This window comes from Littorina saxatilis, unplaced genomic scaffold (assembly GCF_037325665.1).
Source record: "Littorina saxatilis isolate snail1 unplaced genomic scaffold, US_GU_Lsax_2.0 scaffold_653, whole genome shotgun sequence".
In the NCBI taxonomy this organism is placed as follows: Eukaryota; Metazoa; Mollusca; class Gastropoda; order Littorinimorpha; family Littorinidae; genus Littorina; species Littorina saxatilis.
The window spans coordinates 5,271-25,453 of NW_027127056.1; the positions used below are offsets into that span (position 1 = coordinate 5,271).

Sequence of the window (20,183 nt, forward strand, 5' to 3'; positions counted from 1 at the left end):
ACTATAATAGTAGCCCTTCCCAAATGCAATGCTAAAAATGACTGGTCTGTGTTGTCAATGATTTTCTGCGAGAATGCGATCTATCTGTTTGTCGCAAAGACCGTGTGACACGAAAGTTATGAGCGGAAGACAAATCTGCTGAGTGCAATTACGTTTCAGAAGATAGTTGGTTAAAACAGTTTGTCACTCAGACACGCAAAGGAACACTATAACTTTATTATTCAGGCCATATTTGCTTTCCTTTGTCATGTATGAAAGTACTGGCCTTGGTTGAAGAAAGTGACCTGTCGCTGTGCAACAAATTTGTCGCCATTTTCCGCCGTGTTTTGTAAATAAAACGTGTTTACTACCCACACATACAAAACGATGCTGTTGGTTCTTTTTATTTTCTTATTGTTTGATTCATGCTTAGCAGTTTAGTATGCTTTGTTTTCTTCTCAATTCAATGGATGGCTATAAAATAAGCATTTAAATGTGAAGGTGTTAAAATTACCCATGATCTGAGCTGTTCACGTGTACATATGACTAAATGGAAGCGCAAGCATGCGTTTATGTTTGTATTGGTGTTTTGTATCTGTTTGAGTGTGTGCGATGGTCAAAGGTATATGCATGAGTCCGCCACATGCGAATGATTGAACGTCTCTTGTGTTGTTTTTTACTCAGCAAAAGATTGATTCTGCACATGATCCTCTCTGTCTCTGTCTCTGTCTCTCTGCCTGCTTAAGAAAAAAACCTTCGGATACGCAAACAAGTACACACACACACACACACACACACACACACGCACACACACACACATACACACACCTACACACAACGTGACCATAATATAACATGACATGACATTATATAATGTAATATACATACAGACCAACCACTTCAAACAAATTAAAGTCTGAGCTTTTTTGTGTACATTTATTTCATATAAAATAGCCCCCACAAAACTTCAGTTCATCGTTTTGGAGAAAAAAAAACAAATATGCCTACAACCTCTACGTAGCAGACTATGTATTGCTTTTCATTTCTTTGACACTAAATTACAGGAAAACCAAAGAGTCTACCAGTGAATGCACAAAAATATCAGCACAACAGTTCGGGGGGGAGGTGGGGGGGGGGGAGATATGGCGACACAAACAATTTCACAGTTTCTGTTTCCCCGATCGACGCTACGTTCTCCCCTGTGGATCCTCATGTTATACAAAGCTGACCAACAGCAACGGCTAAAGTCAAGTGTTGTAAGGTTTGTTTGCTTCGATCTCTACGATACCCTCTTTGTGAAGTTTTTTTTTATCACTGTCGCAAATGAATATTGGTAAAAAGGTCCTGCTTGATTGATGTTTGGAAAGTCGAACTTTACATTGGACTGTTTGCAAAAACAAGACAAAGAATTCAACAACAACTTCTTCACAAACATGTTTTGACATTTCATTTACACGTATGTTCTTAGGGTCCACTCGACCAGTAGTTGTCCACGCCATTTAAATAAGAAACGTACATCGGCCATCAAACTTTATAATGATATATGTCATAATCTTTCATACACGAGTTGATCAATAATCGATTCAAAACCGAAACACAGCCGGCCTTTAAACAGTACAAGTGGAATGGATGGAATCAATAGTCATATACTTGTTCGGATCGCTCAACCTTTGCCGCACAGCACGAGAACACATTGAAGAGGAGGCTGACAAGTGACAGACCGCAGCACCACAACATACGGGGCCGGGTTGAGTTGAAAGCAGATGAACGTGCCACATCCACAGCCCTTTGCAATTACTGCAACATCAACACAAAGCTTTTGTTATAATCATTCTTAATTAAACTTTGTAATGGCAATATCAAGTGGAACATTTTATTGTAACTTGCGTAAGTGTCTTTTTAACTCTGGAGGGCTTAAATCGGCTGAGTGAGCCTACCGCTCAATGTAAAACCTCGCACTGTTGAGTCGATCCCCGATTTTGGAATTGTTTTTGAAACTGCACAACAGCCAGACCATTAACCTACACACGTGCCACTTTGTGAAAGGATCATGTCATGCATCAGCTGTAGTTAGTGTCCCCAAAATATGAAATTATTCAGCAGACAGTTGTAGAAGTTATAAGCATTTGTGTGGGTTACATATTTGTTGGCCAACCCTGTTCCACCCCTACACACGGACACATCCAAACTGCCTGGGTCTTCTCTGGGTAATATATTTCATGCCTTAATAACGCGTGTACACACACACACACACACACACACACACGTACACACACACACACACACACACGTACACACACACTCACACACACATTCACACACACACACACTCACACTCACACACACACACACACACATAACTGTGACACGCAGACACACACACACACACACACACACACACACACACACACACATTATATATATATATATATATCCCATGACCTCCCTTCTTTGTCTCTGTTACTTCAGTATGGGTATATATGTTGTATTTTTATAGCTCAATAAATACATCATGGACTCCAAAAAATATATGATAGTGCAGATTCCGATTTGGGCAAAGAACTACTTTCCTCCCGACCTTTGACCTCGCGCCGAACAATGTGACACATTTGTATGAAGTTCCAAAATCGTATCGCACGGCTTAGAAAACCATATCAGTTGCACGCAAAAATGAATCTCGGAACTGATCTGATGTATGGGATGCAATAAACAAACGTTTCTTTCATTATGAAAGCAATGCAGGTCGAAACAAACGAACATTCAGCTTACAAGATACACAGATGCTAGCGAACGATCGAACCTCTGTTTGCTATCCGTGTGTCGACAAGCATCGCTACCATAGGAATAATCCAAAAAAGAATATGCAACACAACAGAAAGAAAATGTGTTCCCTCAATACTGTTTCGAACGTTTTCTCCGTGTCCCTGTCTACTGCAGACCGGTTTACAAGAACAAAAACCAAAACAAAAGAGTAGTCTCCCTTGCACCCGGACAGCACACAGATACAAACTAGAGTTTAAGCTGGCACAACCTTAATCCAATCAGAAATATGCTTAAAGGTAGATTGTAATACACTCTTAATTGCTTTGCTGCTAAAGAGTTCGATCTATCCGCAGTTTTATTAACCCGCGCATAACACTAGTTTGAACAGTCGAACACTACTGATCACAATGCCAATGGTTGCAAACCAAAACAAAAAAACGAGTACCTTCTCTTGCATCGTACCAGACGACTTATTTTTACCGAGAGGCGTCCTTTGGCTTCGCTTCGTTTTCAAACATCTGCTGTTTCACGTATTTGCGAGCAAGTCTACTCTTTTGCCTGGCTCTGCAGTAAGTCCACATTGGCGATGAAGGCATCTAAGAACTTAACATGTGTGTATTTTTCCGTAATCCAGTCATATTCTTTCAAAATGCAATCAATCGGCGGTGACAGACTTGGGTCCTGTTTTCCTCACACCCATACCAGTTTAGGTTCATGCAAACACACTCGCAAAACAGTTTATCACGTAGATACATTTCAAATAGGGAGCAAATGGTTAAATCTAAACCTACATATGTGTTCCCTAAAATTTGCTTCTCTGTCAATAAGCCTAATTGTATAATAATACGTTCGAAAAAAACAACGTGGAATCGATTCTGAATCGAGTAAGCCAAATGGGGGCCAAACCGGTTTCCCCGTTCCGCCGACCTGAAACGCAAAACAAAAGAATTGTGCGCTTCAACTAAATGGATTTCTATACGACTTCATTACTTTCTTGCAACTTATGAACCTTTACTTAAAGCTTTTAAACGGTCTGAAAGTAGTGTTACCGCGTACTTATCGATGCACTCATTCGTTTTATTTTTTCAGCGACGGTTACTTAGTTTAAGGTTGCAAAAGGGCCAAGTCTCGCTGGCAACATTGTTTCACACTCCACAGATCGCAACAGTGCCGCTAGTAGTCTACACTTTGTGTTTGATGGTAGAATGGGATATACAGATTACAACACTCGTGGTTTTTGGCTCACGTAAGTGTAGCCTATGCGATGGTAAACTTTGTCTGTATGTGCGTGCGTGCGTGCGTGCGTATGTATGTATGTGTGTATGTCTGTGGTGTATGTGTGTATGTCTGTGGTAGAAACTTTAACATTTTTGGCTAAACACCGAAATACTCATTTCACGTGGTTAATTTTCAAGCACCATCTTCAAATTATTTAAGCAATGGTCAACATTGTGTCGGCATGTGTGTAGTTAAAGCGTGTATCCAAAGAAACCGGGTGGTGGGGGGTTTTGAAGGGGTACAAGCAGTTGACTGATTTGTGTCCTGTTTGGTATGTAGACCAGGTTAGGGGGTCAAGATCAGGTCAGGGGTCGCGCGAGGGATTGTGGTAGCCTACACAGATTCACTCAGTCTCACCTCTGCATTCGCCGAATCGGGGAACAAGAGTTTCACCGGGTTCGGTTTCTAAGCTCCAGAAAAATAGACTAAAGAAGATACCAAAGTGAGAGTTCCTACAGTTTGATCTGCACAGCGTTTTTTTCCAATCATCTGCGCGAGGCGCGAGGAAGAGCTGTTGAAAGCGGAGTATCGACGGCCGGCTGGCAGTCCCGGTAAGTACAGACAGATCTAGTGTTTTCCACTTGTGTCACCGGTATTTTATATTTTGTTTTATCAGTTTCAGCAGACACGGATGACACAGTGCTAGTAAAATTAGTAGATCTAAAATGCCTGTAATGATTGGATGTCTTCAAGTTGTTCTTGGCCCGTTAGATTTATGTGAATTTCAAGATCGGCAGCAGAGCCCCTGAACTGCCGTGTCGGTCTGACTAATTACCCCATGACCGTGCGTGCCCGGCGATCGCTCCCAACCACAATCGACAGCGCCCGACCTCAAAACTGACAAAGCATTTACACGTAATATTTGTGGTGTTAGTATCTCCAAAATATTTTCTCACGTTTGACCAGTTTTTAAGTCAGAAAAGTGATCGATAAGGGTGTTATGGTGTATTTTGAACTGACAACAACAAAATATCATTACGTCGCGCAGTAAGCTTATGATTAGTCAAACCGGCACGGTTTTCTGGAATTGTGGGATAGCGTGCCTTTTACATCATATGGCTGCGGCGTACTAGACGAGTTCTGTTTCGCTCTTCGATTTTTGTGAGTACACGGTATTTGTTAGCATGTCAACCACTTGAAAAGTGTGTGTGTCTGGGGGGGGGGGGGGGAGGATTCTCAGTTAACTTCAGTGTCAGTGGAGTTCATTTAGTGGAGTTCCTGTGTTTTTTTCTAGATACAGAAGGGTGAAACCCGGCCTGTAGCCGTCACGGTAGGAACATTTGAGGGCGCCAAGCGCGTGCCTGCCACCGAATTGCCTTAGGGTTAAGAATTTACTGAATTTCCCCTTCTAAAATTGCGGCTCGACAGGAAAATATTGTGATCCGTTCGAAGGCTCACAAACTTGAAACAGCGGTGCCGATCTGAGACTAGCCTACTATAGTCGCCAGCTGCTCGGCGGGGGAACCAGGGCCTCTAGCATTGTGCACCGTTCGGTGCACTGTTTACGACGAAATGACATCTCCAGTATTAACCTTACGCGAAACTCGATTTGGTGTACGAAATGCAAAAACCTGTTATTCCCAAACTGTATAAGCTTACCCCAAAACAGCCCCAGCTCTCGCTTTGTGCGCCGTTTCTCAATCGGTTTGACAGCTTGCTTGAGCAAGCACCTGGGTCTGTCATCGCACGAGCATCCTCTGTGTGGGTGTTTTGTGGCTCTAGCAAGTGAAGGACATGATTTGCGCTAAAGACATGCCCAGTGTGTACAGTTTTTAACAACTTCAAGACAAGGAGTGGCATTGCTGACATTGAGTGATACTGCGTTTGTCCGGCACCCTGTTTGTTTGAAGAAGGTAGGCATTTTTACTGTTTCAGGCAAAAAAACTGAATACTGGTACATGTTACGGTACTTACATTTACAACTAATTTTGGGCTAGTTTTAGATGCAAAATCACAAAACCTCTTCAAATTCCAGGGGTGTTGCCACAGACCCCTACCTTTGTAGTTTGTAAGCTGAACTCTCTTTTTCTAATGCTAGGCCCTGAGTCGGTGAACAGAATAAGGTGGTGAGGGTCAATGATTATGTGGTTGAGATTGCACTTTTTTGCTGTTTCAGATAGAACTATGCTTTATTTATTTAATACTTACACATTAACATGTGAAACTTCGAGGTCGGATTGACGTGTCAATCCACAATGATGACTGAGTCAAAATGATCTAAACATACATGATACATGTATATGTGTTACAACTTACACTTGATTTTATTGATACCTACTATTGATCCGAAGCGTCGTTTCTTGTACAGAAAGGCCACATTGTCAAACTTGAAACTGATTATTTGCAGAACCCCCGCTTATAAATAATACATTTTGTGCATGGATGATGTGTGTGACTGTGAGTGAGTTTGTGTGTGACGTGGTTTGAGCGTGTGTGCCCCTAAACTGTGTCGGTCTGACTAATTACCGCGGCATGACCGTGCGTGTCCGGCGATCGCTCCCAACCACAATCGACCGCGCCCGACCTCAAAACAAAGCATTTACACGTAATATTTGTCGTGTTAGTATCTCCAAAATATTTTCTCACGTTTGACCAGTTTATAAGTCAGAAAAGTGATCGATTTTGGTATATTTTCCGTCTGTTCTGAGTGTGATCGATTTTATTGATACCTACTATTGATCCGAAGCGTCGTTTCTTGTAAAGAAAGGCCACATTGTCAAACTTGAAACTGATTATTTGCAGAACCCCCGCTTATTATTAATAATACATTGTGTGCATGGATGATGTGTGTGTGAGTGAGTTTGTGTGTGACGTGGTTTGAGCGTGTGTGTGTGTGGGGTGTCTGTGTGTTTGTGTGAGAGAAAGGGGCGATTTGTCCTTCGTGGGGGGGGGGGGGGGGGGGGATATGCCTTGGCATTGCACTTCTACTTAATTATCAAGTTAATAAATTAACTGTTAGTACATGCATTGGTCAGATAAGACTTTGTTTCCATACTTTTGGGTTAGGACGGTTTGTAGTGCTTGGCAATGTAGTTTATGCAGCCCTGAAAGTCAAAATCAATTTGCACTAGTTGGCTAGTGGTTCTGAAAATGAACTAGCGTGACTGCAAACTGAATGTTTTTATATTGCTTCACGCAACTTCAGTGCATCATTGCATTGTCAGTTTATGCTTAACCATTGTTTCTTTTGAACATCAGATAGAATGCGATTTCAGACAAAAAGACAGTCATCTCCTGCGCTCAGACAAACCTGACCAAGTTTAAAGTACAATTACATTTTTATTTTCAGCGCATCATCATCCTCTTCGATTTCTGCCACCTGGACAATCATGAGCCTGACAGTTTGACCTTCAGCATATTTTTGGATTTCTGCACGAGCAACATCTTTGTGAGTACAGGTCTACCTTTATACTATTACTAATATTCTAACTTTTCAGACATCATTAAAATATTTTTCGTCTAGGTTTTGAAAGTAATTTACAGGCCTAAGAGTTTTGCCTGATTTTTGTGCGATTTTAGAACTTGAATAATTTTTCGTCTCTGTTCTGAAAGTAATTTCAAGGCCTTAGGGTCCTGCCCGATTATTCTGCGATTTTAGAACTTAAATATTTTTATAGTCTCTGTTCTAAAAGTAGTTTCCAGGCTTAGGGGTGCCGCCCGATTTTTCTGCGATTTTGGAACTAGGAATATTTTTCATCTCGGATATATCTGAAAGAGTCCTGCCGATTTTTGTGCTATTTTGGAACTTAGAATATTTTTCGTCTCTGTTCTGAAAGTGATTTCCAGGCCCGGGGGTGCTGCCCGATTTTTTGTGCGATTTTGGTACTCAGAATATTTTCCGTATCTGTTCTGAAAGTGGTTTCCAGGCAAGGGCCTAGCATTGTAAGCCGATTTTTCTGCGTTTTTGGAATTTAGAATATTTTTTGTCTCGGTTCTGAAAGTAGTTTCCAGGCCCGGCGGTGCTGCCCGATTTTGTGCGATTTTGGAACTTAGAATATTTTCTGTCTGTTCTGAAAGTGGTTTCCAGGCAAGGGCCTAGCATTGTAAGCCGATTTTTCTGCGTTTTTTGGAATTTAGAATATTTTTTGTCTCGGTTCTGAAAGTAGTTTCCAGGCCCGGCGGTGCTGCCCGATTTTGTGCGATTTTGGAACTTAGAATATTTTCTGTCTGTTCTGAAAGTAGTTTCCAGGCCCAGGGGTGCTGCCTGCTTTTTCTGCGTTTTTGGAACTTGGAATAGTTTTTGTCTGTTGTGAAAGTTGTTTCCAGGCTGCCCGATTTTTTGTGCGATTTTGGTACATGTACTTAGAATATTTTCCGTCTCTGTTCTGAAAGTGATTTCCAGGCCCGGGGGTGCTGCCCGATTTTTTGTGCGATTTTGGTACATGTACTTAGAATATTTTTCGTCTCGGTTCTGAAAGTAGTTTCCAGGCCCGGGGGTGCTGCCCAATTTTTTGTGCGATTTTGGTACTTAGAATATTTTCCGTCTCTGTTCTGAAAGTGGTTTCCAGGCCCGAGGGTGCTGCCCGATTTTTTGTGCGATTTTGGTACTTAAAATATTTTGTCTCGGTTCTGAAAGTAGTTTCCAGTCAGGGGGGTGCTGCCCGATTTTTCTGCTTTTTTTTAACTTGGAATATTTGCTGTTCTGAGTGTGATCGATGTTATTGATACCTACTATTGATCCGAAGCGTCGTTTCTTGTAAAGAAAGGCCACATTGTCAAACTTGAAACTGATTATTTGCAGAACCCCTGCTTATAAATAATACATTGTGTGCATGGATGATGTGTGTGTGAGTGAGTTTGTGTGTGACGTGGTTTGAGCGTGTGTGTGTGGGGTGTTTGTGTGAGAGAAAGGGGCGATTTGTCCTTCGTGGGGGGGGGGGATATGCCTTGGCATTGCACTTCTACTTAATTATCAAGTTAATAAATTAACTGTTAGTACATGCATTGGTCAGATAAGACTTTGTTTCCATACTTTTGGGTTAGGACGGTTTGTAGTGCTTGGCAATGTAGTTTATGCAGCCCTGAAAGTCAAAATCAATTTGCACTAGTTGGCTAGTGGTTCTGAAAATGAACTAGCGTGACTGCAAACTGAATGTTTTTATATTGCTTCACGCAACTTCAGTGCATCATTGCATTGTCAGTTTATGCTTAACCATTGTTTCTTTTGAACATCAGATTGAATGCGATTTCAGACAAAAAGACAGTCATCTCCTGCGCTCAGACAAACCTGACCAAGTTTAAAGTACAATTACATTTTTATTTTCAGCGCATCATCATCCTCTTCGATTTCTGCCACCTGGACAATCATGAGCCTGACAGTTTGATCTTCAGCATATTTTTGGATTTCTGCACGAGCAACATCTTTGTGAGTACCTACCTTTATACTATTACTAATATTCTAACTTTTCAGACATCATTAAAATATTTTTCGTCTAGGTTTTGAAAGTAGTTTACAGGCCTAAGAGTTTTGCCTGATTTTTGTGCGATTTTAGAACTTGAATAATTTTTCGTCTCTGTTCTGAAAGTAATTTCAAGGCCTTAGGGTCCTGCCCGATTATTCTGCGATTTTAGAACTTAAATATTTTTATAGTCTCTGTTCTAAAAGTAGTTTCCAGGCCTAGGGGTGCCGCCCGATTTTTCTGCGATTTTGGAACTAGGAATATTTTTCATCTCGGATCTGAAAGAGTCCTGCCGATTTTTGTGCTATTTTGGAACTTAGAATATTTTTTGTCTCTGTTCTGAAAGTAGTTTCCAGGCCCGGGGGTGCTGCCCGATTTTTTGTGCGATTTTGGTACTCAGAATATTTTCCGTCTCTGTTCTGAAAGTGGTTTCCAGGCAAGGGCCTAGCATTGTAAGCCGATTTTTCTGCGTTTTTGGAATTTAGAATATTTTTTGTCTCGGTTCTGAAAGTAGTTTCCAGGCCCGGCGGTGCTGCCCGATTTTGTGCGATTTTGGAACTTAGAATATTTTCTGTCTGTTCTGAAAGTAGTTTCCAGGCCCAGGGGTGCTGCCCGCTTTTTCTGCGTTTTTGGAACTTGGAATAGTTTTTGTCTGTTGTGAAAGTTGTTTCCAGGCCCGAGGGTGCTGCCCGATTTTTTGTGCGATTTTGGTACATGTACTTAGAATATTTTCCGTCTCTGTTCTGAAAGTGATTTCCAGGCCTAGGGGTGCCGCCCGATTTTTCTGCGATTTTGGAACTAGGAATATTTTTCATCTCGGATCTGAAAGAGTCCTGCCGATTTTTGTGCTATTTTGGAACTTAGAATATTTTTTGTCTCTGTTCTGAAAGTAGTTTCCAGGCCCGGGGGTGCTGCCCGATTTTTTGTGCGATTTTGGTACTCAGAATATTTTCCGTCTCTGTTCTGAAAGTGGTTTCCAGGCAAGGGCCTAGCATTGTAAGCCGATTTTTCTGCGTTTTTGGAATTTAGAATATTTTTTGTCTCGGTTCTGAAAGTAGTTTCCAGGCCCGGCGGTGCTGCCCGATTTTGTGCGATTTTGGTACTTAAAATATTTTGTCTCGGTTCTGAAAGTAGTTTCCAGGCCCAGGGGTGCTGCCCGCTTTTTCTGCGTTTTTGGAACTTGGAATAGTTTTTGTCTGTTGTGAAAGTTGTTTCCAGGCCCGGGGGTGCTGCCCGATTTTTTGTGCGATTTTGGTACATGTACTTAGAATATTTTCCGTCTCTGTTCTGAAAGTGATTTCCAGGCCCGGGGGTGCTGCCCGATTTTTTGTGCTATTTTGGTACATGTACTTAGAATATTTTTCGTCTCGGTTCTGAAAGTAGTTTCCAGGCCCGGGGGTGCTGCCCAATTTTTTGTGCGATTTTGGTACTTAGAATATTTTCCGTCTGTTCTGAAAGTGGTTTCCAGGCCCGAGGGTGCTGCCCGATTTTTTGTGCGATTTTGGTACTTAAAATATTTTGTCTCGGTTCTGAAAGTAGTTTACAGTAAGGGGGGTGCTGCCCGATTTTTCTGCTTTTTTTTTACTTGGAATATTTGCTCCTCAGAATGGACTCGGTTGTGCAGTGTGTAGACTGCCAGAAATTGTTCAGTAGCCGTGTTAGGCTATTGAAACATAAATGCTCTAAGTGTACTTCTTGTGGCAAAGTGTTTTCATCATTCCAGCGCCTTCAGTCACACAATTGTTCAGATTCACAGGGTATTCAGGTTAAAGCTATTGAGCAACATGGTATCACATTCAACCCTGTACACTGCCAGTGGCAGTTAGACAAATGTCGCCAGTTCACTTTGCCTTTGAAGCTTGCACTGCCTTCGTCAGATCAGGTGCTTCCGGCTGGAGCACCAAACAATTTTAAAAGGGTTGGTGGAGATGGTAATTGTTTTTTCCGCTGCCTGAGCTTTGCCGTGACTGGGTGTGAAGAGTACCATCTCCAACTTCGAGCTGCAGTCTGCCATTTCATGACACAGTCTGCACACACATATCGAATTGAGCATGTTCTCCTGCAACAACAAGGGCTGACAGCCGCGTCCTATCTGACCAGGTCGGGCATGCGGAATTCAGGGACGTGGGCAACAGAAGTGGAGATTTACAGTGCAGCCCTCATGCTCAACACCAGAATCTGTGTTTATCGCAATGTAGTCGGGCAGAGTGCCTGGCACACACATGATCCAACACTGATTGCTCCACAGACCCATGTGAGTTCACAGTGCATTTACATCAACCACCTCAACAATACCCATTATGAAATTGTGACTGACGTCCATCTTCCATCTGACGGACCAGTGCTGTCATGCCAACATCAACAAGTTAATGTACCTGTGCTTGCAGCAGCAGAGTGTGAAGGTGCTGAGAAGCCACTCGTATCTCATACAACAGTGACACTTGTGAACCGCAGAAATACAATGCAGAAACTGCGTCAAAACCAAGAGTACAAGCAGAAAGAGTCAGCTGAAAATAGGTTGAGAAAAGGTGAGAGGAGACTTAGGCAGGCATATAGGCACAAGGAAGCACACCTAGGCAAAGAAAGAATCGCAAAGAGAAGATGCAGTGGAGAGTTCAGAGAACAAGAAGCAGAAAGAAACCGACTTAGAATGGCAAAACAGAGAGCCACTAAAGAGTATAGCCAGAAAGAAGCAGAAAGAAACAGACTTAGAATAGCCAAACAGAGAGCCACTAAAGAGTATAGCCAGAAAGAAGCAGAAAGAAACAGACTTAGAATAGTCAAACAGAGAGCCACTAAAGAGTATAGCCAGAAAGAAGCAGAAAGAAACAGACTTAGAATAGTCAAACAGAGAGCCACTAAAGAGTATAGCCAGAAAGAAGCAGAAAGAAACCGACTTAGAATAGTCAAACAGAGAGCCACTAAAGAGTATAGCCAGAAAGAAGCAGAAAGAAACCGACTTAGAATAGTCAAACAGAGAGCCACTAAAGAGTATAGCCAGAAAGAAGCAGAAAGAAACAGACTTAGAATAGTCAAACAGAGAGCCACTAAAGAGTATAGCCAGAAAGAAGCAGAAAGAAACAGACTTAGAATAGCCAAACAGAGAGCCACTAAAGAGTATAGCCAGAAAGAAGCAGAAAGAAACAGACTTAGAATAGCCAAACAGAGAGCCACTAAAGAGTACAGCCAGAAAGAAGCAGGTAGAACCAGACAGAGAATGACAACAAAGAGAGGCAATAGGGATTACAGTCAGAAAGAAGCAGGTAGAACCAGACAGAGAATGGCAACAAAGAGAGGTAGTGAAGAGTACAGAGAGAAAGAGGCCCTAAAAGACAGGCAAAGGAAAGCAGAACAAAGACAGAATAGAAACTACAGGCGAAAGGAATCGGAGAGTGACAGATTGAGGAAAGTGAAGAGAAGGCGTTGTCCTTTATACAGACACAGAGAAGCTTATCAAGCTAAGGTGCGAGCAGCAAGAGACAAACTGACCACAAAAAGCGGTTGCTTGACGGTCGATGACATCAAGAAGGTCTTTCAGTCCAATGTTAGTCACGGACCTTCATTCATATGTACATGCTGTAATGGTCTCTTCTACAAACACTCAGTGAGTGTTGCTCCCTCTGCTACATCTCTCCAGAACAAGGGTGTTAAGTCTTCCATTATAGAGCAGGTTCTGTTAGGAACAAAAAGCTTCCAAGACACTGAGTGGATATGTTCCACATGTCTCTCCAGTTTGAGCAAAACTGTGCTGCCCAATTTAGCTGTGAGAAATGGTCTTGGATTCCCGGCAATTCCTCCTCCACTCAAAGGTCTGACAGCCCTGGAGGAACGGTGTATTTCACCACGCATTCCTTTCATGCAGATGCGAGAGCTTGGCTGCGACCATCAGTTTGGTATTAGAGGAAATGTAGTAAATGTGCCCGTGGATGTGCCAGCTATGGTGACTTCATTACCTAGGCGATTCGAAGAGACAGAGACAATTGCCTTGAAGTTGAAGAGACGCTTGCGCTACAAGTCCTCCTACCACTTTGAAAATGTGAGGCCTGGGAAGATCTTTGCTGCTGCGGAGTGGTTGATTGGGAACAGTGTCCTGTTCAGAGAAGAGGGCATTAAGCTTGATCCTTCTTGGTTCAAGCCAGAGTGGGAGGGAGCAGAGTCGGTAGAGTTCAGAATCAACAGTGCAGATGATGATAGTTGTATCCAAAGTGAGAATACCAACCATGCTCACTCATGTGACAAAGGCAAACAACCTGAATGTGATGCTGTGAAGCAATGTTCTAATGTACCGTCACAAGGCCCTGAGCACTTGGTAACTGATCAAGCTTCTGGCACAGTGAAAGACAAGAAACCAGAACAAGACCAAGATGGTAATCTGCCAGAAGAGTATGCAGATTTGTTTCAGGAGTGGCCGGAGGAAAACATAGCTGCTAATGACAAAGATGACACTGGGGAAGATGATGAAGACAAAGAATGGGTCGAAACCAGTCAAGAGGCAGAAATGGGAGGTGGCTGTCGTGACACCCTTCTCCACCCCAACGACTTTACAACTGATGGCCAGGCGGCACTGAACATAGCACCAGGTGAAGGCAAACATCCACTTGGTCTGTTCATGGACAAAGATTGTGAGGAGAAATCCTTTCCAACCATATTTTGCGGCCAACGACGTGTTGATAACAGTGATCGAATGAAGCCCCTCACCTACAGTAAGATCTGCAAGGCTGAGCTAAGAAGTGCTGACCGGCGTGCTGCCCACTCCATTGCAAACATCTTTTTCAAGTTGAAGAAGCTACAGATGTTACAGATTCGAGATTTAGCCACAACAGCACTTCGGAAAGTGAAAGGAGCAAAGACAGGCCATACTGCAGGGCAGTTGAGGAAAGATGGTGCCATTGAAGATCTTCTGCGCCAGGATCAAGGGTATCGTGTCCTCAAAACACTGCGATCCTCTCCCCCGTACTGGCAAGCGAAACAGAAGGATCTCTTTGCTATGATTAGGCAGCTTGGTAGACCAACTTTCTTTGCTACATTTTCTGCTGCTGAAACAAGGTGGCTTGATCTTCTCCGTGTCCTCTACCGCATGGAGCACAGTGTAGACCCCACTGATGATGACCTTGCGAACCTGACCTGGCAGGAGAAGTCGCAGCTTATACAAAAAGATCCTGTGACTTGCGCTCGTCACTTTGACTACAGAGTTCAGGTCTTGTTCAGAAAAGTCATCCTGAGTGATCTGCAGCCTCTTGGAAAAGTGACGGACCACTTTTTCAGAGTAGAATTTCAGCAGCGGGGGTCCCCTCACATTCACTGTATGATCTGGGTTGAAGATGCACCAAAGGCTGATACAGACTCTGACGAAGATGTGGTGGCATTTCTTGATAAACACTTGACATGTCAGAGGCATGAAGAGGGTGAGTTGAAGGACGTTTCGAGCCTGCATGAACACAAGCATTCCAAGTCATGCAAGAAAGGTGGAAAACACGTGTGCAGGTTTGGTTTTCCTCTCCCTCCCATGTCAAAAACTATGATGCTCCGTCCACTGACTCAGTCTGAAGCAAAGGAGAATTCTGGCATCACAGAAAACTTGAGAACCATCAAAAGAGAACTTAGCCAGTTGAAACTGGGTGAGAACATTTCTTTTGAAGAATTTCTGGCACGAGTCGGCATTGATGAGAATCAGTACATCCTTGCACTTCGTTCTGACCTTGACAGCACCAAGATCTTTTTGCGACGCGAACCATCAGCGACACGCATGAACAGCAGAAATGATATTCTCGCTCAGGTGTGGATGGCCAACACAGATGTGCAATTTGTCCTCGATGAGTATGCCTGTGGAATGTACATTGTGACATACATCAGCAAGAGCCAGCGTGGCATGAGCGATCTTCTAAAACACGCTGATGATGAGGCAAAACGTGGCAACCAGAGTGTCAAACAAAAAGTCAGACACATTGCGAACAAGTTTTTGAACCACTGCGAAGTGTCTGCTCAGGAAGCTGTCTACCTCCTGATGCAGCTGCCTTTGACCCGATGCACAAGGGATGTGATTTTTGTCAACACATCACCCCCCTGCCAGCGAGTTGGTCTGCTCAAGAATTCCACCATGCTTGAAGCAATGAAAGATGAGGACACAGATGTGACTCTCACAAGCCTGATCGACAGGTACTCTGAAAGACCAAAGGAGTTGGAAAACATCTGTCTTGCAGACTTTGCTACTTCGTACGACATGAGAAAGGCAGGATCAAACAGCAGAACAGGTAAGAACACGAAAAAGAAGGAACAGGATTTCCTCCCTGAAGGTGAATATGAGGAGGATGCAACCGACAACATCTGGAACAATGACTCTTCTTCTGGTCACCTGTACAAACTTCCTGATGGCAAAGTCTTGCACCACCGGAGAAAACCAAAAGTTCTGCGTTGTGTTCGCTTTTCTCTGGAGTCTGACTCAGAAAACCACTACAGAGAGAAGCTGATGTTGTATATCCCATGGCGAAACGAGGACAAGGATATCATTGGTGGGTGTGGGACATACCATGAGAGATTTGAACAGATGAAAGAAACAGTGTTTGAAGTCAGCAGCAAGTTTGAGACCAATGCTACTGCTGTGGACCAGGCTGTGGAACAGGTGCAGAAGGATGGCATTGATGAGGAAGCATGGGATGGGGTGGCTCCACAAGCACAAGACATGGAGAGCCGCCACGAGAAATACAACACAGAGAGTACCATCAATGCAGCGTTCCAACCAGACTCTGAACAGCACCGACAGTATGACATTGGTCTTGACCTGGGTTGTCACGCAACATCTGACATAACCCATGACCGTATAGTGAACAGGATACCAAATGAAGAATTTGATGCAATGGTAAGATCACTGAATTGCAGTCAGCAAACGTTCTTCTATCACATACTGCACTGGATGAAGACAAAGTGTAGTGGCAGTCTATCTGCATGCGAACCCTTCTACTGTTTTCTCTCTGGAGGTGCAGGTGTGGGAAAGAGTCGTTGTGTTCTGGCTATTTACCATGCTCTTGTCCGTTACCTAAGCAGTCGCCCTGGAGACAATCCGGATTGCCTTCGGGTACTTCTTGCCGCTCCAACAGGCAAGGCTGCCTATAACATCAGAGGTGTGACACTACACACAGCCTTCTGCCTCCCTGCAAACCAGAGTCTCAGTGATTACGTGAAACTTGACGCCAGTCGCTTGAACACACTTCGGTCAACTCTAGCAGAATTGCGATTGGTGATCATTGATGAAATTTCCATGGTTGGTGCCAACATGTTGGGTTTTGTCAGTCAGCGTCTGCAACAAGTGATGGGTTGCAGCAAGCCCTTTGGTGGTGTCAGTGTCCTTGCTGTTGGTGATCTATTCCAGCTGAGACCAGTCATGGATCGCTGGGTATTTCAGCCAAGTCGTGGACCATATGAAGCACTAGCACCAATTGTCTGGCAGGAGCTGTTCCAGATGTTTGAGTTGACCCAGGTGATGCGGCAGAAAGATGACAAAACCTTTGCTGAAGCTCTAAACAGGATCAGGGAGGGAAGCCACACCAAAGAAGATGCAAGCCTCATCAAGTCCCGTGTTGTCAAATCCAGTATCCCGGACAACATGCTTCACCTGTTCACCAGCCGTCGTCTGGTCACTGAGCAAAACACCAGAAGTCTTGCCCTTCTCCAGTCTACGGAGATTCTGCTGGAAGCCAAGGACAGTGTGATGGGCGACATCAGCGTTGCACTGAAAACCGAGATACTTCACAAAGCTCGTGATATGACAGTGCAGCAAACGCAGAGTCTTACATCACACTTGACTCTCAAAGTGGGCGGTAGATTCATGTTGGTGCACAATGTTGACATCAGTGATGGTCTGACGAATGGAGCTTCTGGCACCTTACGACAGGTTGGACACAAAGGCAGTGAGAAGCCAGAACATGTGTCCGTTGTCTGGATAGAGTTTGATGAAGAGAGTGTTGGTGAAAAGACCCGCCACCAAAATAAACAACTCTACACACCGGCCATCAGCTCCACATGGACTCCCATCTTTCATGCCGTCAAACAGTTTCGTGTTGGAAAACGAGAAAATGTTGCAGTGCTTCGTAAACAGTTTCCGTTGACAGCTTGCTCTGCTATCACAGTACACAAGTCACAGGGTTCAACTCTTGAGCAAGTTGCGGTGTCTTTCCAGGGTATGGTACAACACCATCTAGTGTATGTGGCACTCAGCAGAGCCAAAACTCTGGGCGGCCTCCATCTTCTTGATTTTGACCCAAACAAAATCAGAGTGTCACCTGATGTCAAGACCGAGATGGAACGATTGCGGAAGAAGCCCATTGAGTGGTGTGTGAGCGACCTACAGCAGATTGCCAGCATTGGATTTCTGATAGGTTTTCACAACAGTCGCTCTCTTCACAAGCACATGGAAGATCTCCGTCTTGAAAGAAATCTGTTACGAGCTGAAATGTTGGTCATATTTGAAAGCTGGGAACACAAACAAGATGAACCACAGCACTACAGTCTCCCTGAATTCAAAGTTCTTGACAGAAACCCTGCCCCAACCAAGACTCACCGTCCACATGCTGGCACGATAGTGTACATCCGTGATGACAGTCTGCTGTCTACCTCCAACACAGCTACAAGCCGAAGTTGTAATCACAGCATAGAAGTTACAGTGCTTGACGCCAGCAGCAGAATTGCAGGGCTGAGTGTAGTGGGAGTGTACTGTCCTCCGGGTGTGAAAACCAGCGCACTGCGTACTGAACTTGAGACCATTCTTCACAGGGTATTAGCAAGTCACCCCTATGTTGTGATGGGAGGAGACTTCAACAGTGATGCCTCTGACAGACTGTCAAAACCACTCAAACAGCTGTGTCAGGAATTCAGTCTGCGTCAGCTCATTACTGAACCCACAACAGACTATGGCTCAGTATTGGATCTGATCTTCACCAATCTCCCTGAGTCTGCAATACTAGGAGGTGTACTTGAATCCTGGTACTCGGACCACAAACCCTGCTGGGTGTCAATTTCATTGTAAATGGAATTTTTGAGAGATTGACACACTTAATATTCTGTTTGTTGCAGAATTTGATATGCAAGCCATGACAGTGACACAACTAGGTGTGGATGCGTTAATTAGATTCTGTGTCTGGTGTTTTAATTGGCGCTAAATCTGAAGTTATGTACAGGAGCATAAGATTTGTCATGTTTTATTTTAAATTAATGCAATGGAAATAAAGAATCAGTAGCAGAACACATTTGACTCCTTGTTTTTGCTTTTAATTTAATTTAGGGCCCGGTAGCTCAGTTGGTAGAGCACTGGACTTGTGATCGGAAGGTCGCAGGTTCGAATTCGGGCCGGGACGGACACGGGTCAACTTTATGTGCAGACCCAGAGACGGAAGCCATGTCCCACCCCCGTGTCATCACAATGGCACGTAAAAGACCTTGGTCATTCTGCCATAAGTGCAGGTGGCTGAATACACCTAAACACGCAGACACCTGGGTAGCGCGACACCGTTGCTGCTAGCTTTCCACTGGGAGGAAGCGACCCGAATTTCCCAGCGATGGGACAATAAAGTAATGAAAATGAAAATGAAAATGAAAATGAAATCCTTTTCTGGTTGTAGTTTGTTGTTTATTTATTGATTGAATGGATGTCATAATCAAGTTTTCTCCACAGGTCAGTGCTTGATATCATCTTCAACAGTCTCCCTGAATCTGGAGGATCATCATGTTTACTTGACTTTATGCTTCGTGTCTCCTTTAATGTACACTAACTTTATTAGTGTATTGCAGATGTTTGTGGGGTGTAACAGTAGTAACACACAACATGCCTGGATGAGCTTATAGTTCATTGTGCTTGATGTATTTTCATCATAACACTCAAATGAATGTTCATGTCCTTGCAAGTGACTAACTGTACAGATCCCACAGGACACAAAAGGAGCGTCGAAATAGCTTTGCTGTATGCTGAGTGTGTGATTTGGAAATAAAATATGTTGATACATTTTGCTTCATGTTGTTGCTTCATCAGTGGTCTGTTTAGTAATTGTAATTTTAGGCTAGTGAGTATTATAACTGTCAATTTCGCATAAGTTTAAGGTGTTTGCTTTGTTTTTAAAATTGATTAATTGAATATCATAGTCAAGTTGTCTCCAGGTATTGTCAAGTGGTATAATTGTACTATGACAATACATTTGAACAATAAAGTCATGTCACTTATGTGAGGTAAGTAACTGCCCCCAGAAACTGATACCGTGTTGTGGTGGGGTGGCTTGCGTGCTTCCATAATCCATCAAGCTAAGTCAGCTAATGTGCAGGGTGCCTGGTAGGGTCTCCCATACTGAACAGTCGGTGGTGTCTGACCATCAAACTAAGTCAGTTGGCGCGTTTTGCACATTTTCAGGGTTTCCCATGCTGAACAGTTTGAATGGCTAGAAGCCTGACAAAACTCAGTTTCAAGATTAAAGAAGAAGAACTTGAAAACAATTTTATCAGCTATATATGCATGTCTGCTATTGGTTACAGATCTGAGGATATGACGACATGGTGGCGAGTGATGACAGCAAGCACAGAGCAGGGGTGGAATAAATTGCAGGACACTCGACACCCCCACCCACCCCTCATGACCCACTGCTTATCAGTGCCAGGCAAGCCTGCGTGGTTCAGAAGTACAACTACAAGTAGCTGGGCATAATCCTGGACTGACAACACAACTGAAGTAGTAACAACAGCAGCTGCTACAGAAATGTCTTCATTTTCTCCTGGAGCTGAGGCTCC

General features: G+C 43.5%; 1 protein-coding gene across 1 annotated transcript in view; it reads left to right on the top strand.

Annotated features, from left to right (window-relative positions):
- Positions 1-11,203: 11,203 nt before the first annotated feature.
- Positions 11,204-20,183, top strand: part of LOC138955523 (uncharacterized) — a 39,174-nt gene continuing 30,194 nt past the window's right edge. The window contains exons 1-4 of the mRNA XM_070327111.1: positions 11,204-11,240; positions 11,807-11,921; positions 13,152-16,275; positions 16,579-18,395. Of these exons, the coding sequence (XP_070183212.1) occupies positions 11,204-11,240; positions 11,807-11,921; positions 13,152-16,275; positions 16,579-18,395 (5,093 nt within the window). The remainder of the gene's footprint in view (positions 11,241-11,806; positions 11,922-13,151; positions 16,276-16,578; positions 18,396-20,183) is intronic.